The sequence below is a fragment of the Rhamphochromis longiceps genome, linkage group LG12, assembly GCF_057381845.1.
Source record: "Rhamphochromis longiceps isolate RC_006_pf linkage group LG12, R_longiceps_female_GT1.1, whole genome shotgun sequence".
NCBI classification, from domain to species: domain Eukaryota; kingdom Metazoa; phylum Chordata; class Actinopteri; order Cichliformes; family Cichlidae; genus Rhamphochromis; species Rhamphochromis longiceps.
This window is the reverse complement of record NC_140568.1, coordinates 28,327,402-28,348,880: the sequence shown is the minus strand read 5'-3', so window position 1 is coordinate 28,348,880 and position 21,479 is coordinate 28,327,402. Positions and strand designations below refer to the sequence as shown.

Below are 21,479 nucleotides of genomic sequence, written 5' to 3'. Positions count from 1 at the left end.
ATATTGTGTATCTGGAATGAATTTTAGGTCTCTACGTCCATCCCATGGGGAATGGGAGCAGTAACAAAGGTGTTGCGTTTATATTTTTGTTGAGTGTAGTAACTATTAAGTCTAATATACCCTAGTAAGCTATAGTACTGTGGCGAGCTCATAAAAGGAGGAGACAGAATTCCGTTCGGTCTTGCTCCCCCGCCCTCTTAGCCAGGGAGCACAGCCATTTATTTACATCTGCCAGGAGAACACTGCCACTAGCTAACTGCTCAGCGCGGCAACAGCACAGCACAGCACAGCAACAACAACAACAACACGCAGGGCGCCCTCTGACCCCGGAAGGACACACCGTCGCAGCGAGAGGGCGTCACCCGTCACTATGGTAACATAAACAAAACATAACTGTAAAAACAGAACCCCGAACAGCCCTGACCCGCTACAGTACTTTTTCCTTTGGGAAGGTACCATCTGTGCAGTCTGCAATTTTGTTGAAGAAAGATGTTGAATCTATTTAATTATTCTTGAAAAATAATTCATTTCTGTGCATTTTTTTTCACCCTGCATCAAATTAAAGTTGATTACGTCGATTAAGCATCATGAGGTGGGGGGTGGTTCCCTTTTTTTAAATTTTTTTTTGCTGGGAGTTTGCAACGCTATTAGTTAGGTTGCTTACTCTTTAAAATACCAGAATAGGGAGGATGGTTTAAGTTTATTAGATTGATCAGTTTTGCTGAACTATGAAATATTTTGGGTGCAGTGTATTTTTTGCATACAGGTATAACAGAATAGCTTTAGTGTGTTTTTTTATAAACTTGAGTTTGAACTTATACAAAATGCAGCAAGATATTAAAAAACAGTTTTAATGATTAAAAAACACACTATATCGGATTCATATCGGTATCGACCGATATCCAAATTTATAATATCGGTATCGGACATAAAAAAGTGGTATCGTGCCATCTCTAGTCAGTACAAAGATTTTAAAATGAATTCTAAAATGTTTCATGACTTTACTTTGAAATTACTGTGACACACACGCGCACACACACAAACAAAAGAATGTGCTAACAGAACACAGAAGATGGCTAGGCCTCCCTAAGCCTGTTTCTATTTCTTCCTGTTAAAAAGGAGTTTTTCCTTCCTGGTGTTGCCAGTGCTTGCTCATAGGGGGTTGTCTTTCTAATATTGCAACTTTTGCGGTAATGCTATGTAAATAAAACTGAATGTAATTGAACAGAATATCTTGATACTGTACATATTTTCTGTTTGTACCTATGCAAGCTACAGAGGCACATAGTTCAGAGTATTTTTGGTCACATGTACTGAGGTGAGTTTGACTTATGTTTAAGGCTGTAGTTTTTCTGGAAATTAAATAATTCACCCAGCCTTTTTTTCTACATAGACTGCAATCAACTTTCTTGCAAGTTTTCCTTGTGTTTTTTCCTTAACTATAATCACAGCCAAAACCAAAATAATTTTGAATAGCACTAATAAACTAAATGGATTAAAATATTTTCTCAGGTGGAATGCTTAAATTAGTTTTTTGGGATTTCGGTTATGAACCTCTCACATGCCATGGTAAAATGGCAATGATAGTCTGCTTACAGTATATATAAATATACATAATGGCATGCTAATTTAAAATGAACATTGAAAGAATATGTTTATAGTTAGGTTGGGTTTATAGTTTTTTAATATTAATTTATAATAGATAATAAACACTTCACCTAAACTAACTCAGTCAGTGCCTTGTGTCTCAGATATTTCTCCAAGCAGTAGACAGCAATGGGATCTCTGTCTGCATCAAACTTATTGGCAAAAAAAGGTGATGCTGTTCAATCAACCACTGCAGGTCTCCAGCACCATACACACATATTGATCTGACATGATGGCCTTTACATTCTGGGTATACTGCTTGCAAGGAACGCTCTGACCCCTCGTGCCACTGCGACTTCACGAGCCGTACAATTGCATTCATGTCAGTAATATCGAATTTACTGTTGGGCCACGATGAGCCAGGAACACCAGGCATTCGTTGTATTGTTGCCCACAGAAACTCATCAGGACTGTAGGTGTCTTTGGCCCACTCAATGAGGGCATGTATTCGCTCGTCTTCCAACACACTGCGAATGTAACCTCGGTTGACCACAATGTAGGCATTTCCTGATAGTATGGGCAGATTAAAGGGAGCTGGATCCTTTGTTTTTCCTGTTGGCTGGGACAATTGAAAAGTTAATATGGTAAATGGCCTGTATTTATATAGCGCTTTACTAGTCCCTAAGGACCCCAAAGCGCTTTACATATCCAGTCATCCACCCATTCATGCACACATTCACACACAATATGATGGTAAGTCAATCTGAATTGAAGGTTTTTACAAATGCAAAGACTATAGAGATTGACAGACTACGTGACTTTCGCGCATTGCATGCCGGTAACTCGTGGCAAAACAATCCAAGTACCTGCATCAAATGCAAGCATTTGCAGCACCGCAAAACGTTCATTCTTCGGTTCCAATAAATTCTTGCTTTTTCTTTGCCCCCCAAAAAGGTATGTACAAAACGAAGGAGAACAATGCCGGTCCGTACAAAGACAGACTTAATGAAAAGTCAAAGAAAAGATACGAGGAAAAAAATCAAACCAGTGAAAGTGTCAGACCCTTATGAGCACACAGAGGGACAAAATACGTTAGCGTGCTGCCCAACTTCACCACGCTCATATTTATAATTATCTTTGAGTGAGTGCATATTCTATTGATAATAGCAGAGGTGGGACCAAGTCATTGTTTTGCAAGTCTCAAGTAAGTCTCAAGTCTTTATCCTCAAGTCTCAAGTCAAGTCTCAAGTAATGTCAGGCAAGTCAGAGTCGAGTCTCAAGTCACTGGTGTAAAAGTCCAAGTAAAGTCACAAGTCTGAAATTTTGAATTTCAAGTCCTTTCGAGTCTTTAAAAAAAAAACGAAAAAAGCATGTTGCAGTTATATGCTAAATGTAAATATTAGACCATGTAATTTTTAAATCTGTGTTTTTCTCAACACATGACAAAATAGTGAACTTAGAAAATATACACAAATTGTGAACTTGCACCTCTATAAAATGCAGCTCAATTAAACCTAGCTCCAAGAATAGTTTTCACCAACAGTTCTGAGATAAGCTGCATGTTGTTCTTGGATGCGCTTGTAGGACCGGTTTTTAAATCGCATGACAAAAATATCATACACATTAAAAAAAACTGCATCACCAACGTAGCCTGGAAAACATTTGCTAGTTAGATGAAGTCAGCTATCTCATCGTAGCATATTTATATGCATATTTATAATTATACGCTTCTTGGAGTGAGTGCATACACTCGTGAAGTTTAGTAACTTCAGGTCACTGCAACAAGCCCAGGTACAGTTTACCGACGGATGGGTACAGGACCTTGAAATGCACCGTGTAGAACGAAAGACCATCGTACGTATCATAAGTTTACCAGTCTCACAAATCGTCGTCATAAATACACATTCGTTAACCGTTTATTAATAGGACCTTTGAGCTCAATGGTAATTAATTAGTAGTGGAAATAATTTCTGGTAGCATCACAGAAATGTAGCAGTGACAATAATATTGTATGCTGTAATCGCACTGGGCAATTAGTGATACAAAACAACTGTTTTACCCTGTGAATAAAAGTATATGTTTTTGTCAATGTACCATAATAACAGAAGCGAAACACAATATTGTGTCAGGACAATTCACTATTTATGCACAATAAACAAAGGAGCATAGCGCGACAATTTCTGTTCAGCGCCAGACTTGCTTGTAACCTATATCACCAATTATGTTATGAAAATGACGCATTAACTACAACAGCAGACTGACCTTTGTGGAAATGCTTGGAGCAGACTAACCTGTGAGCTGGAGTGTTCTGGGACGTTATATTTGATCTTTGAATGGCTGCAATCCAGTCGCCTCTTTGTTACTTCGGAAACATGGCTCGAACAATTTCTCTTCAACGACATAATCCGATAACAACCGATCTCTTTACCCGTCGGCTTCCCGTGGCTGTCATGCGACCGGCTATTGCAGTTAATAATACAACGGCTTCTTGACATTTTTGTGTTTCTTTTTATCGCTGTGTAACTGATTTCAATTGAAAGCCTGCGTGCGCTAGTACCTCTTGCCACGAGTTCCCAGAATCCTTTGCGATTCTACCCGTGAATGACGTCACATTTTCAATCTCTATATAATATGCATGTTAAATTTTATATTTGGGGTAAAATATCAAGTCTTTTCAAGTAAACCGGTTCAAGTCCAATTCAAGTCCCAGGTCATTGGTGTAAAAGTCCAAGTCAAGTCACAAGTCTTAGAACATTTTTTCAAGTCAAGTCTAAAGTCATAAAATTAATGACTCGAGTCTGACTCGAGTCCAAGTCATGTGACTCGAGTCCACACCTCTGGATAATAGCTACATCATACATTACAAGAAATATCCAAAGAAGTACCTGGATTTGTCCATCAACTACTTGGTAAACATTCATCACCCTCTTCTTTCCTTGAGGCATTTCTTCAGACTCCAAACTGTTACCTCCTTTCAGTGAACGCAAAGCTTGCACAATTTCCAAGTTAGTTTTTAGAGGGAAATCCTGACCACAGAGGTTGATGAAGTATTTCCATGTTGTACTGGTGTTATAGAGATCAGCCATGCAGTTAAGATCAGCCTGTACACGTGTCCATCCAGCGTAGACCACATCCACAGTCTTGCTGACCATGAACACATTTGGGAAACAGGAAGTAATGGCATTCATGGCAGCAAAGACTGAGGCCGGTGCTTTTTTGTCCACATGGACACAATAAATATTTTGAGGTGCGTAGATAGCTCGCAGTAGATGCTCAAAGTTCTGCAACTAAAGATAAAAAGAATTAAAATGTTTTTGCTGATACTCTTCAAAAGTAGTACTTTAGATAATAACATTATCAAATTAAATGACATATTTAGAACACCCCAATTTTTCCATTTTTTTATTGTAAATTGTGATCACAAAGGTGTGATACCACAGTATGCTCAACCACTGCTTTTATGCAAACAGAGTGGGGGCAGTTCACCACTGACCTTTTTTCAAGTTATTCATTGGACTTGAATGACTTGAATTTCAATAAATAATTGGAAAAATTGGGGTGCATATGTGTGTGTGTGTATACATATACATACCTATATATATATTTAGATATATATATAGATATATCTAGCCCCGGGACGTCGGGCTAGCGATATTGCAAGCCCTGTATCTGATTGAGGAATCACTCATCTTTGGAAAAGAGAGTTTATTACAGAGAAATGTCTCTTTCCGAAATAAAAGCTATACTATCCGCTTCTTCTGGGCTATATTCTCAGCAGCATATTAAACATATAAGGAGAATCATGTGCTAACAGCTGTCTAAATGACTCGGCTAAAGTTAGTAGCATGCTTGCTTGTTTTTTTTCTGCTTCCACTTGTCTTTGCACTAGGATGATGTCGGCGTAAATGTGCAGTCATATTCGTTGTGTTCCCACTAGTGCTTTCAGGTTAATCTCGTTGAAATGACCTTAACGCCACAACACGGCAAATCTCCGTTAACGAGCTACCGCCGATCGCCCCGTGCATGGGGCTAGACGGCCAACACGTTAACGAGCTAACTGCGCTAACACACTAGTTCCCACCCATGTAATTGAGCATTGCATGGCACATCCAACATACTGTTTTACTTTAGTGCATGACTCGCTTACCTTCAGGGTCATACGTCACATGAAAACCAAAATAATTCCAAACGCCAGATCTGAATGAGGGTGGGGGAGGTCCATGTTGCAAGGAGAGCTTAACTTCTGTCTCGCTAGCTTGCCCTGCGCTCTTCCTTCTGACGATGCTGTCTGTCTATATATATATATATTAGGGGTGCAACGATATTCGTATCGATATTGAACCGTTCGATACAGTGCTTTCGGTTCGGTACGCATATGTATCGAACAATACAACATTTGTAATTTATTTTATCAACTTTCCTTCTGACGATGCTGTCTGTGTGGAGCGCTCAGTGAATCTGCGTTCGATTACTCCGCCTAGGCTGCACTGTCGAGCGCAGATCCACTGAGCGCTCCACACAGACAGCATAGTCAGAAGGAAGAGCACAGGGCAAGCTAGCGTGACAGAAGTTAAGCTCTCCTTGCAACATGGCAAATTGAACCTCCCCCACCCTCATTCAGATCTGGCGTTTGGAATTATTTTGGTTTTCATGTGGCGTATGACACTGAAGGTAAGCGCTCATGGACTAAAGTAAAACAGTATGTTGGATGTGCCACGCAATGCTCAATTACATGGGTGGGAGCTAGCGTGTTAGCGCAGTTAGCTCGTTAACGTGTTGGCTGTCTAGCTCCATGCACAGGGCTATCAGGGGTAGCTCGTTAACGGAGATTTGCCGTGTTGTGGCGTCAAGGTCATTTTAACGAGGTTAACCTGAAAGCACTAGTGGGAACACAACGAATATGACTGCACATTTAGGCCGACATCATCCTAGTGCAAAGACAAAAACAACAAGCATGCATGCTACAAACTTTAGCCGAGTCATTTAGACAGCCGTTAGCACAGGATTCTCCTTATGGGGACCTGATATGTTTAATATGCTGCTGAGAATATAGCCCAGAAGAAGCGGATAGTATAGCTTTTATTTTGGAAAGAGACATTTCTCTGTAATAAACTCTCTTTTCCAAAGATGAGTGATTCCTCAATCAGATACAGGGCTCGCAAAATCGCTAGCCCGACGTCCTGGGGCTAGAGATTTTTCCAGTCGGGCTACCAAAATCTATCTCTGCCCTGCCCGTCGGCCTATCGTAGGAAGGAAAAATATATGTCAATGCTTTTGCATTCTTTCGGAAATGTAGCTGGGTAATTATGTCATTGGCATCGGTGAGCCACTGTCAATATGTGACATATTGAAATTGCGTTTGAATTTGCGCTTGTTTTTTGCTTTCACTTTGCAATCACGTGAACTGTGTATAGAGAGCGACAGCACTGATTGGTGAGTGATGATAATTTGTGCACCAATTCCTCTGACATTGTCTTATTAATCGTTAGCTTACTACGCAAACATGACAAGTGAAATCTCCCGCAGCAAGCTTAAACATGTGAGAGGTTGATCGCGCAGAGAATCGCTGAGCTTATGTGAGTCCGTGTGTAAAAGCAGCAGGATTTATATTTCAGTTCTGCTGAGCCAAATAAGACAGGTCAGGGTGAAGAAGTGACAGCCAAAGAAAAGCTTACCGCAAAACGGAAAAGTTATGACAAATCAGACTATAAGGCAAAAAGAAAGTGCAGCTTTATGGTTCCATGGACAAAAGAATTTCTGTGGCTGCGATATGATGAGCTAAATAACCAGGGCTGCACATAAGTTGTCCGCAGGTGCGCATTCGCTGTCAAAATAAAAAACACGCACAAGGGTTAGGGTTAAATTTTAAAACTGTACTTTTGAGTTAAAATATATATTTATAATTTTAATAAATGACAAATTAAAAAGGCATGAACATTTTTTTTTGTATCGAAAAAATATCGAACCGTGACACCAAAGTATCGAACCGAACCGAACCGTGAATTTTGTGTATCGTTGCACCCCTAATATATATATATATATATATATATATATATATATATATATATATATATATATATATATATATTCTGTGGAGAACAGAATATATATATATATAGAGGACTTAACTAAGAAGCAACTGAAAACAAACATTATTTTCACAAGAGCAGAACCTTTGCTGGTTCTGTGGAGTTCTCCACAGAACCAGCAAAGGTGTACTCTCAGTGGCAAGGGAACAATAAGAGAACAGCACCACCAAGGCTGGAGACGGAGCAATACTGGAAGAGCATATGGGAGAAGGATGCAACCCATAACGGCAATGCTCAGTGGCTAGTGGATCTGAGGGCAGACCACAGCGACCTCCCTGAACAGGGTCCAGTAACCATCACAGTGGCAGATATCCAAGAAAGGGTCTCCAGTATGAAGAGTTGGACAGCACCAGGGCCCGACATGGTTCACGCCTACTGGCTGAAGAAGCTGACTGCACTCCACGAACGTCTGGCAGCACAAATGAACCAGCTGCTAGTTAACGAGAGACACCCGGAATGGCTAACCGAAGGTCGGACGGTCCTGATCCCCAAGGACCCCAAGAAGGGAGCGGTCCCCTCCAACTACCGACCAATAACCTGCCTCAGTACTACATGGAAGCTCCTGTCAGGCATCATATCGGCTAAGATGAACAGGCACATGGGTCAATACATGAGCGGGACACAGAAAGGAATTGGCAAGAATACCAGAGGTGCAAAACACCAGCTACTGGTAGACAGAACAATCAGCCGAGACTGCAAGACCAGACTGACCAACCTGTGCACTGCCTGGATTGATTACAAGAAGGCCTATGACTCAATGCCCCACAGCTGGATACTGGAATGCCTAGAATTGTACAAGATCAATGGGACCCTAAGAGCCTTCATCAGGAACTCAATGGGGATGTGGCGTACAACACTAGAGGCCAACTCCAAGCCCATAGCACAAGTTACCATCAAGTGCGGGATCTACCAAGGAGATGCTCTGTCCCCACTGCTGTTCTGCATAGGCCTGAACCCCCTCAGTGAGATCATTAACAAGACTGGCTACGGATACCGACTACGGAACGGAGCAGTTGTCAGCCACCTCCTGTACATGGATGACATCAAGCTGTATGCCAAGAGTGAACGAGACATCGATTCACTGATCCACACTACCAGGCTATACAGCAATGACATTGGAATGTCGTTCGGACTGGAGAAGTGTAGTCGGATGGTAACAAAGAGAGGGAAGGTAGTCAGAACTGAGGGGATTGAACTACCAGAAGGCAACATTGCAGACATAGAGGACAGTTACAAGTACCTGGGGATCCCGCAGGCAAATGGGAACCATGAAGAGGCCGCTAGAAAGGCTGCAACCACCAAGTACCTGCAGAGGGTCAGGCAAGTCCTGAGGAGTCAGCTGAATGGTAAGAACAAGATCCGGGCCATCAACACATACGCCCTGCCCGTGATCAGGTACCCTGCTGGGGTAATAGGCTGGCCAAAGGAGGAGATAGAAGCCACTGACATAAAGACAAGAAAGCTCCTTACCATGCATGGAGGGTTTCACCCCAAGTCCAGCACCCTGAGGCTGTACGCTAAGCGGAAGGAAGGGGGCCGGGGACTGGTGAGTGTCAGCACCACAGTCCAGGATGAGACAAGGAACATCCAAGAATACATTGGGAAGATGGCCCCAACTGACCGAGTGCTCAGTGAATACCTCAGGCAGCAGAAACCCAAGAAAGAGGAGGGAGACGAGGAACCATCATGGAAGGACAGGCCCCTGCACGGTATGTACCACCGGCAGATAGAGGAGGTGGCTGATATCCAGAAATCCTACCAGTGGCTGGACAAAGCTGGACTGAAAGACAGCACAGAGGCACTAATCATGGCAGCACAAGAACAAGCTCTGAGTACAAGATCCATAGAGGCTGGGGTCTATCACACCAGGCAAGACCCCAGGTGCAGGCTGTGTAAAGATGCCCCAGAGACAATCCAGCACATAACAGCAGGGTGCAAGATGCTAGCAGGCAAGGCATACATGGAACGCCATAACCAAGTGGCCGGCATAGTGTACAGGAACATCTGTGCCGAGTATAACCTAGAAGTCCCGAGGTCAAAATGGGAGATGCCCCCAAGGGTGGTGGAGAATGACCGAGCTAAGATCCTGTGGGACTTCCAGATACAGACGGACAAAATGGTGGTGGCTAACCAACCGGACATAGTGGTGGTAGACAAACAGAAGAAGACGGCCGTAGTGATCGATGTAGCGGTTCCCAATGACAGCAATATCAGGAAGAAGGAACACGAGAAGCTGGAGAAATACCAAGGGCTCAGAGAAGAGCTCGAGAGGATGTGGAGGGTGAAGGTAACGGTGGTCCCCGTGGTAATCGGAGCACTAGGTGCGGTGACTCCCAAGCTAGGCGAGTGGCTCCAGCAGATCCCGGGAATAACATCGGAGATCTCTGTCCAGAAGAGCGCAGTCCTGGGAACAGCTAAGATACTGCGCAGGACCCTCAAGCTCCCAGGCCTCTGGTAGAGGACCCGAGCTTGAAGGATAAACCGCCCGCAGGGGCGTGCTGGGTGTTTTTTTATATATATATATATATATATATATATGTTGTCCTTTCATCTCAGAGAGTGCTGTCATAAAGCTCCTTGCTTGTGTTAGCGTGATCATTTATACACCTTTAGAAATCACCTGTCGAAACACTTCATCTTTTGGTGGATATATTAAAGCACTGGATGATCCAAAATGAGCATTTACATGATCTCTTCTGTTTAGACAGCCACAGTCTGCAAGCAGTTAGCTGCAGCCAACTTCCCAAAAAGAGAGTAATCTATCTTAGCTTTACACAAAGTTTTATATGAGAATGTGCATCTATCTGATTAGTTGAATAATGACGCAGGTAAAGAGCCATGCTTTTGACTTTGCACTCCCTGATTTGTTCTCCTCATGACCAGTGTTGGTCAAGTTACTTGAAAAAAATAATCAATAAATAATTACTGATTACTTCCCCCAAAAAAGTAAACCCATTACTTTATTGATTACTTATTTTCAAAAGTAATTAATTACTTAGTTACTTTTTAAAAACACGATTTACAACCTGAATAGTTGATAAAGCAATTGATCTTTCAGCCCAATTCTACTTTTTCTGCATAATCCATCATACAAAATGTAATCAAATGGAAACGTCTCTTTTTAAACTTGTTTTATTAGTTTTAATCTTTTAACTTTATGCATCAAGCAAAAATATAATTATATGCAACATTCAAAACGTTAGAGCACTTATGCAAATATGTGATGTCTTGATAAATCGAGCAGATATTAGAAGTTTACACAACACCATTCTCGCATGAAAATATCTTAAAAGTTTATTTTGTGACCCAGAAAGAGTAATATTTCAAACTCCGCCACTCTGTGTTCCTCCGCCACTGCCTCATTTGAGTTTTGGACGAAATGGAGTCTGGGATATTGCATTTCGTCATTTCGAGCTGATTGGAGACCAGAATAGCCAATCAGATTTTTTTGCATCCAAGTCTGTGATTGGCTGGTTTTGTGGCACAAATATAACTATGTAGAGAAAGAGGTGAGTGCGCACGGGCAGAAATGTTGAGAGCGCGAGCAACACATTGCGAGCGAGAGGAGCTGCTATTGTGTGTGTGTGTATCAATGTTTTATACAGTCATTGGTGTGTATGGATAATAGCAAACACTGAAATACATTTTTTGCACGCAGGAATGAATTTTGTTCACTCAAATTCAGCTTTTCTTCGCTCAAAATAAATTTCTCCTCAAAATGCAACACTTGCACCTGCAAACTTTTTTTACGTGCGCTCAATTTTTTTTTACGTGTGCTCAGAATAGTGGCATAAAAATAACGCCATATATTTTCACCTGTAAAGTAGGAGTGTGGTAGGCGGAGGTTTGCCCTGGTGCAGGTGTGTCGCAGCGGTCAGTTGAAGAATCCGCGAGTTTCTCTGTGAATTTCCCATTACGTCATTGCGCACTCTGTGCTTGCTTGGATGTTTAGGGGGTTTTTTCGCTGTAAAAAGAAGTTTTCTTCCCACGCACAACGGACACTAATGTTTTTGTCACTTTTTACGGAATCAAACTCAAAATAAGCTCAGTTTTTCCCATGCTTTAAACACTGCACGCTCATTCTCTCTCCCGCACTCGATATATTATCCACTGAACATAGAGATTTTTGCAATAGTAATCCCTTACTTTACTCGTTACTTGAAAAAAAGTAATCGGATTACATTAACGCGTTACTGCCAATCTCTGCTCATGACCCTTCCAGATGGGAATGGTCAATGACCTCCAGTCAGGGAGCTTGTCCTGTGTGAGAAAACTCCTCCCTACTATAGCTGTTAATGGAGATGGTAATAGGGATGTGATCACCTGTGATAAACCTCAAACACTGAAATCAGATCCCTTTGACACCTTAATGCCATCATGAAATAAACAAAGAAAAGAAAAAACAACAAAAAACAAAACCAGGAATTATGTTCATACTCACACAAAGTTTGTCACAAAGTTTAACTGGTCATTTGGCCACAAACCCACAAATTCAATTCAAGTTCCCGTTTGGTCTAATAGCCACAGGACCTGGGTATCTAACTGAAGAAAAAATTCTCCACCGCAATGGGAGAGACTGATCAAAATCATACATGGTAGACCTTTTTCTCCCCTTCACTGTACATGTCTAAAAACCTTAGTAGGTTACCACAGAAGTTTCCAGTCTGTCATCATCTCATTAATGGCAGAATTACACAGTCTTCCCATTTGCCAGAATCCATTTTAGGATTTCATTGATTACTTTGGAATTATTTCATGGCATGGCTCCGCTCTAAAAACTGTTGGGGGCAGGCGGGGTGTCCTTTTAACGTTTTATCACAAAAATAAATAAATTTCCTATTAGACCACCACCATCATCTCGCCATTTCAAAGGCGTAAAGATGTTTTAAATGTTTTATATCCATCCATCCATTCGCTTATCCTTTTCAGGGTCGCGGGGGGTGCTGGAGCCTATCCCAGCTGTCATAGGGCGAGAGGCGGGGTACACCCTGGACAGGTCACCAGTCTGTCGCAGGGGCCAACACACAGAGACAGACAACCACTTTCACTCACACATAGTGGCAATTTGGATTATCCAATTAACCTATCCCCCGCATGTCTTTGGACGGTGGGAGGAAGCCGGAGTACCCGGAGGGAACCCACGCAAAGTCCACACAGAAAGACCCCGGCCTGATGGTGGAATTGAACTCAGGACCTTCTTGCTGTGCGGCAACAGTGCTAACCACCGTGCCACCGTGCTGCCCTCTGTGCTGGACTCTCTTTTATATCATCTTCCTAAAATTTTACTCTTTCCTTATTTGTCGTTTTTTGCATTTGTTTTGCTTAAAGACACACACAGGTCTGTATTGGTTATAGGATCTATCCATTGCATGCATTTTGGAATTTAAATGTATTTCATATTGAAATATTTAATCAGATTTTTCAAAATTAATTACCCAACAGCATACTGCTAGATTTTAAATTTCAGATTACAAAACTGTTAGGTCTACACAGGCCCTGTTTGGTAAGGGAATGGCCTCGAGCTGCCCTCTTGTGGTCTGTTTCATTCAGCAAAGGACAGTGACAAAACTCAGACCTTAAAGACAATTGGTTTAAAATATAAAAGAACTAACCTAACCCTTTTTATTTTTAGTTCAGTTAAATAAAATGTTTTTCCACACCTATTTCGGGTTTTACTTTAGTTATATATATAGTAACTATAATGACCTTGGAGAGAAGGTAGCAGACTTTTTATCCAGACTATCAGAAGATGCCTGAGGAGTGGAGAAAATGCTTGCTGGTACAGATTTTTCAAGAACTCAGATAATCTGCAGTGCTGTAATAACTACAGAGGAATAAAGTTCATAAGCCATACCATCAAGCTGTGGGAAAGAGTTCCTGAAGCTAGGCTAAGACGAGAGGTGATGATCAGTGAGCGACAGTATGGCTTCATGCAGAGAGCTCTACAGATGTGATGTTTGCTTTTAGAGTGTTGATGGAGAAGTGCAGAGAAGGTTAGAAGAAACTGGAACTGTGTCATTGTCGATCGACAGAAAGCATATGGTAGGGTGCCAAGTGAAGAATTGTGATACTGCAGGAGGAAGTCAGGAGTGACAGAGACGTACGTGAGGGTGGAGCAGGACATATGGCAACACTTTCAACACTTTGAGCTGATCTTTCCCAATGAAACATTAAAAAAAATATGCCTGTAAATAAAGAAATATGTCACTTGTATAATATTCACAAATCAGGTGGGAGGTTTTTTTTTGGATAAGTGTTAATACCTGGGGTCAACCTCCTGTGGGATAAAAAGGGGATGTTTTTCTGTTATTTTAGTATCTGCATTATTAGTTCATCAGAATCATATAATCAGCTTTGCATTAAACATTTATTGAAGCTTTTGACCTTACATTAACCTTTACATTACAGTGATTGTTATAACCTTAGGTTAATCTTCTATTTACAGGTACCAGAATAATCATATGATCTTTCATTGCAGGTGTAACCATGATCATCTCACACATATTGCAGTTTGTTGCTCATTATAGAGTTGTGCTCAAGTTAATAAGGGTTAAAAGCTACAGTCAGCGCGAATGTCTGGCTGATCTATGGAGGGGAAAGGCTTCGAGCATAGAAGGCCGCACGCGCTTACACAACACTGATATAATGTTATTCTTTGTGATTCTGTATTCAGTTATATCTTTTGTTATGTTTTAAGTAGTGGCAGTTGATTAAACAATATTCATTTAATATTACATACTTGATTCAGAGCATTACACACTGATCACCTTAATCACTTTGGAAATCCTTGTAGCTGCAATGTTGTGTCTCCGCAGGGGGACAGTTGGCTCCAGGAGACAGGTGGGAGTCAGTGCCTGTCCTCGGGAAGGAGCGAATGTTCTTTTCTGTGTTAAATAAACTGTCAACATTGATTGTATTGCACCTGTCTTACGCATGAAGGGGCGTTCTAATACCCTGATTTCATAAAACTATGGAAATGTGGTTTTTGAGGCGAGATCTGAGGCTGTCTGCGTACGGTGTCCATCTCCCACTCGTGTGACCATTAAAATCATTGTTTGAGTCAACCCGGCCGGACCAGTGTTGTTCTTTGGGTTTTTCCTCTTGTGTCCATCCCCAATATATGAATCTGTAACATAATACTAACAGGAGTATAAAAAATGGACATGGAAAACCATAGTACAGCTTTTATGTATAAACATGTGGTTGCTCATTACCTGCCATCCCAAACCAGCAAACTCAAATTCATGTAGTTTTGACTAGTGGCATTAGTATAAAAGAAAAGACTGCCAAGTCAACCCTCCTGATTAAAAACTAATCGAGCTGTCCGTACATCTCCTCAACTCCTTTGCCAGAGTATCTGTAATCGCTATATTTCCTACAGCACCTGAAGGCAGCACATGGCTACTCGTCCGTCTTTGGTCACGCGGTCAGTGACATCAGACGAAGCGTTGGTGACGCAGATATGTGATGGTGCAACACACGTAATATAACCGGCTACCTGTGAGGATCTGTACTTCGTTTTCTCAGTCATACGGAGAGTGGATCTGTCTGAAGCGGAGACTTCTGTCTGTCAGATCTGGTGTAAGCAGCACTTTTGGAGAAAACCGCTTTAGGAATTATTCGTTTCCAGTAAGGCTAACAGTTATTAGCGCTGATAGCATAGTAAGTGAACTTTCACGGTTCAACCTTAACCTACTCGAGGAGGACAGCATAATAGCTAAAGACTAATGTGAACTTTGAACTCTACAGGGGCAAAATTTGGGCAAAAAGAGTGCGTTAGATAACCGTGTAGTCCTGTCTGTTTAGCTAGCCGGACTTCCGTGTGTCGTTCGAGGTCATTCTGTAGCGCTCATTCAAGAGACACAGCTTCTGTCCCAGACTCTAGTCATGAAGAGCCTGCCGTACTTCTGTCGGGGAGAGGTCGTTCGAGGATTTGGAAGGGGAAGCAAAGAACTCGGTATTCCCACAGGTGAGTTGACTATTTTACCATTTGTTTGCAGGGCTTTTAATTAAGCTTAACTAAACACCGATTTACGCAAATAACGTAGTTGGAATTAGTAGTTGGAAACAACCGTAGACAAAGTTAACATTAGTGGTCTGATTTTATATAATACATGTGCGTTATAGCACGTGTGATCAGTTACTCTGTTAGTCCAACTGTTCTTTGTACTGCCCCTTTACACACGACTGAACTGCTCTGCACCTTTTACGTAAATATCGTTTAGTTTTTTACCACAATGTCACGATGATTCACAGCTTTTAATTACTTCATTTATCCTCACGTGTACTTTTCGAAATAAGCTCAGTTTTTGTTTTACACCACCTATAAGTTTAGGGTTTAAGATCTTTACACTTAACCAGTATCAGTCCAATAGCTTTGAAAACAACTAATAAGGACTGCATTTTAAACACCTGTTGACCAGGCAGCGTTCAGCATTTTTTTTTTTTTTTTTTTGCTGTAAGAAATGGCCAAATGAATGAACTGTGGGCTTTACTCTAAGAGATCAGAATGGAGCTCTGGGCAGCGTGCAGTCACGGACAAAACCAAAACACATGAGTTTATATGGCCTTGAGCATTTTGCAAGATTTTTGGCTTAAAATCAAACTTGCATAGGATATTGGATGCAGTTTGTTTGTAATAAATGTCTTTCATGTATATTTTTTTTTGTCCTCCACAGAAGTTTCTCAAGCAGTTTGTCTCGTTTCACAGTACCAGTTTTGAATACACTGAAGTTAACAGATTAATCAAATGCTTTCTGCAAACATTTCTGGCCTTCATTATCATAAAAAGCAGTTGAACGCTTCAGTTAAATAAAAAGTCTTCTTCTAGTTTGAAGTAATTTTGAGAAAATCACTAACTTCTTCCACAGCATCCTTTTTATTCCCATCATCTGATGTTTCCCTCTGACCTACAGCAAACTTCCAAGACTCCGTGGTGGACAATCTTCCAGCAGATATCAGCACAGGGATCTACTACGGCTGGGCTTGTGTGGGTAATGGCGATGTCTACAAAATGGTGATGAGCATCGGCTGGAACCCTTACTACAAAAATACCAAGAAATCCATGGTAAGCACTTAAATGCCATAGTGTTGTGGCCACAAAAGATGTCTTTGATAGTAAAGGGCTAAGCTAATTATGATCTAGTTATAAGTGTCCATCGATTCTACAGCTTTGGGAGGAAAATTAGATTTCATACAAATGTATTTAAGCTGAATATGTGAACTTCTTTAAAAAGTCATCTGACTAAGCCGTGGCGCGCAATGTGCCTGGTTTTAAAGAACACTGGTCTATTCCATCTAGCGACATACTTATTTTTGCTAATGACCATGTCAACAATTTGAGACGTGTTAGTCAGGGTGGATTCTCATAAATCTCCTCAGCAATTCATTTATTTAATTTTTGTCTAGTTTACCAGATGGGAATTTCCCCTGTCTCAATCGTGCCCATTGTATATCAAAAAAGGATACTTTTTTGCATCCTCACAGTGGGAAGAAGTTTAAATAAAAAAACAGAATCTCCTGTAGAAAAGAGAACTGTATTCTACTTGTTAAAATGGCCATGTGGCTAGCATATGCAGGTAAAACTAAGCAGATTTAAAAATAAGGATTTCTGAAGATAACAGGAGCGTAAGAAATGGACACGAGAGCTCCAGTGTTTAGGCATTTTAATGCAGCTGTCTGTCTTGTGGGTTCCCTTCCCTTTCAATGTGTAGAAATGTTACCTCCTCTCAAAAGTGTAGATTCAGACCGATTATTGTTACAGAGAGACAGATATAGCTTATGTGCACTACAGACTGAAAGCCCTAAAGGCTTGGACTGTTAAAATGCTTTTTGTGGTCAATTATATGGGTTATCCCCTCTATTTTTATACTTAGTGTGAGGTTGTTTCGAGTCTAGAAAGTGCCATGCATTCGTTTCTTTGTGAACTTGCCTTTTTTTCCGCCTGTGTCTGTTTTTAATATTTCTAATAATGTTGTGCATAAAATCATTTTGACAGTTTTAGTTTAAACTGTGTTTTGTTTGTTTTTGTTTGTTTTTCATCTGGATTGCAGATGGCTTGTAGACATTCTTATTACTGATTTGTCTTTTTTTTTTTTTTTTTTTTTTTTTTTTCTCTTCACTTTTTTTTTTCTTCACCAGTATTTACTTTTTCCACCAAAGGTCATTTTCACATTGACACTGTCCACTACTGTTTGTATGTGTTTTACATTGAGTTTTCAGTACTGTGCAAAAGTCTTTTGCCATCATTTGTCACTCAGTATTTTTGCTTTCAAGGACTCTGACTTTCTTATAATCTTCTAAATGTTAAGTTTTCTGCAGGTCTTTCAAACGTTGCCTGCTTTTTCACTCATTGTCAGGCCCCACTTTCAGAGGAATGTTTTTGTTTAAGCCACTTACAACTGACTTATGAGTCATCAAAGCATTAAAAAAAACAACTGAAGAAATTAACCAGTGTGATGTGTAAACGCAACACACAGTTTAGCAAAGACTCTGTTTTAAATTGTATCTTCTGACACTTTGTTAATATTTGTTCCCATTTTGTTGTAAAATCTATAAAATAATTCCAACAAAAACAGATTAACAAACAAAATAGTATTTTTGTATCTTTGTACAAGTGGAGAACAAACAGAATAGCAGATGAACCGTATTTAAAATAGGGGGGAAAAAAATCTACAAACACCTGACGCAGAACCTTGAGTTTGGACCTTTAGTTGATGCATCAACTGTTCACTGAAGCCTCAACAGAAATGGGCTCAGTGGAAGGGTGGCTGGGAAACTGTGAGAGAACCCTGATGTATGCCAAAAAGCCCAACATCTGGACTAAAAACTGATTTCTGTCAGCACTAATTTAAAAACATCAAATTCTTCAAATCATTTTGTCCAGCAAAGCAGTCTGGATATGGCGTGTCCTCCACACGCTGGCATTGATTGGCTTTTTATTTTGCAAGTCACTTCTTTTCCCCAGATGCAGGATAGCCGCGAATGCAACATTGTAACATTTTTCTAATACAAAAAAGCAATTCAGTCAATTATGGCTCTTATCTAACTTTATGCATTTTTGGTTATAGGAGACTCATGTGATACACAAATTCAAAGAAGACTTTTATGGAGAAGTTCTCAGTGTGGTCCTTGTGGGCTACATCCGCCCAGAAAGAAGCTTTAACTCACTCGGTATGCCTTTTAGTTACACTCATCTCAACACAGAAGTGATGTAGTGTGATGCCAGTAATGCCCTTTTAAAGTTTTGCTCAGTATTAAGGAATACATTTCCATCATCCCTTTTTTTGTGCGACTCTCATAACACTTTTCTCACCTTTGCCTCCGTCCTGACAGAAGCCCTCATTGCGGCAATCAACAGTGATATTGAGGAGGCCAAGATGAAGCTGGAGCTGCCAGAGCATCACAAGCTGAAAGATGACAACTTCTTCACCAGCACGGCCAACTCCTCTTCAGTCCTGCCCACCACGCCCAGCCCGTCCACGTCACAGACTATTATGAACGGTCACTAACAGCTGGCTAGGACAGCAGTGCTGTGGATACACTCACACAGACCAGAATTAGACAAAGGTTTATGTAAATGCTCAGCCTCGCTGTCACAATGCATGCACATGGACCTAATCATAAGCAATCCTTTTTTCTTTTCTTTTTTTATTCTGTTTTTCTTTTGTTGTTGGTGTCTCTTTGTAAAGAGCTGTTAAGCTTCCTGCCTGGTTTTGTCACACAGACTGATTATGTCTGCCTCTCAACGGTCCTGCTGTATATTTTTGGAATCGTTTACTAGAGAAGGCACTAAAAACAGACCTTGGGATTAAGGTAATTGCAACCACTGCAGAGGCAGTTGTAAAATATTGTGTGTAAAAGGTACGAATAGACTATTAAGTGTCTGATCACTATTTATTTTGGTTGGAAATACATGACTTTTCTTTTTTTCTGCTTCAGCGATGGTTAAAGAGAAGGTCTGGGCATTATTATCTGCAACAAAAACACACATTGTGCAATCTGAGGCTTTTTGAAAGTCTTCAGTTTTCTTGTTTTCTCCTTACATGTCCCTCTTCAGGAAAGGAGAACGTAAAAGGACACTGCCCTAAAACTTATACACTTGGCCAGAAATTCAGTTTTGTTTTGACGCAGGAAGAAAATGGTTAAGATGGTTATTTATTGAATGATATGTTTACCTAAAATGTTTTAAGCAAAGGCTTTTATTAATCTTTATTTTTATTTTATCTTGATTTAGGTATCACTTAACTGTCTTGTCAGTGACCGGTCCTTTTAATCAGCAGTGAATTATAGATGAACACTAAGGCTGAAAAGGGCTTTAAGCACGTTGGGAATTTGTTACTCCCTTTAGCCTTTTCATTTCAGTGTCGATGGCTTTGTTCCAGATAGAAAAACACTGGCAGGTGGAGATGCTAAAAGATCTTTTTAGTACAAGTGGAAGTGTTTAACACCAATTTATGAGAATTTGAACAGATCAAACTAGCACACTATTCTTAGTATCTGCATCGGTCAGCATTTAATATATTTACATTCAGAAACCGTTGTCAAATCCCTGGCTGGTGTTAGGTGTGTGTGTGTGTGTGTGTGTGTGTGTGTGTGCGCGCGCGCGCGCGTGTGCGCGCGAGACTGTACCTGTTTGGCTTTTACAATGAAGTGTTTACTTTCATTCGAAGCTCTGATGATGGAAGCCTGCTGATGTGATTTCAGCTCTTATAAACTCTTGTGTTACATGAGACATATTAAAATGTTATTTAGAGTTAAAAAAAGACATTTGTTGTACACTCAGCTGTTTTTGCTGGTGAGATGCCTTTTAGTTGTTCCATTTCTAATGCGTGCAAAGGACTGAACTAATTAATTGTGCTGCTTTATCAAGCCTATCAAAGATATAGTGATATCGATAATTTTTTTTTTTCTCCCCCGTCTAATTACTGCAGGGCGGTCTGGTGTTTTAGTCTCACATGTTGCAGTTATTTAGTCTAGTTTACACAGGGACCACAGATACTTGATGTAGAGTTCATTAAAGCGTATCCACCTTTATTTTCATCCATGTTTCATTAAATCAAATCATTTTAATTCAATTGTATCAAAGTTCTTTTCTTCTTTCCTTTTTAAAGCTTTATATACATTCAACGCATTTTCAAAAATGATGAAAACAAGAAACCCACATTAAACAATATGTAGCTGTCTGACCTGTTAATACTTTTTGCCACATTACATCTTTGGCTGATACAACCTGAATTTTGTTACTGAACTCGTATTAGCTTTTACAAATATGCACAGATATACATGTTAATTCAGATTAAATCGGTTCTGAAACATATTTTCAAGATTAAAAGGCTTAATAAAGTGGCTGGTGAGTGTGTGCAATCTTGACATCCTCCATTGTCGCCATTCTTTAACCACATGAACCCTGAACTGAATTTTATTTTAATCCAGCTTTATTATGAAACAACCATTCACAGCACATTTAACATAAAGAACAAAAAAAAAAAAAATCCCAACTCTTTTCACTTCACATTCAGTGACTGAACAAGATTTGTTATCTCAGCGAGACCAAACAAGCTGCTACGTTAAAGTCACAATAAAGTCAAACTGTAAGAAAAATATTTTAAGAAAAAGTGTGGGAAGATCACTTGTGAATCTTTCTGCTCTGTTGTGTGGAGGTCTGAACACCTGCACAGACATGGTAGATTTTAATGTAGCCTAAACAAGGAAACAACAACTGTAAATCGTTCTGAAAAGATCCAAAGTGACCCTCACAGGGTCACAAATCACACTAGTCTAAGAATTCCTCTAACCTGATTC

The 21,479-nt window shown here is 40.4% G+C and overlaps 1 protein-coding gene and 1 pseudogene across 1 annotated transcript; one reads left to right on the top strand and one right to left on the bottom strand.

Moving 5' to 3' along the window:
- Positions 1 to 1,718: 1,718 nt before the first annotated feature.
- LOC146657507 (beta-1,3-galactosyl-O-glycosyl-glycoprotein beta-1,6-N-acetylglucosaminyltransferase-like) lies at positions 1,719 to 15,207 on the bottom strand (annotated as a pseudogene).
- rfk (riboflavin kinase) lies at positions 15,129 to 20,752 on the top strand. Its single transcript, XM_085425647.1, has 4 exons — positions 15,129 to 15,645; positions 16,592 to 16,743; positions 18,746 to 18,848; positions 19,011 to 20,752. Exons 1-4 carry the CDS (start codon positions 15,564 to 15,566, stop codon positions 19,184 to 19,186), a joined length of 513 nt encoding a protein of 170 aa, XP_085281773.1. The 5' UTR covers positions 15,129 to 15,563; the 3' UTR covers positions 19,187 to 20,752.
- The last annotated feature ends 727 nt before the right edge of the window (positions 20,753 to 21,479 follow it).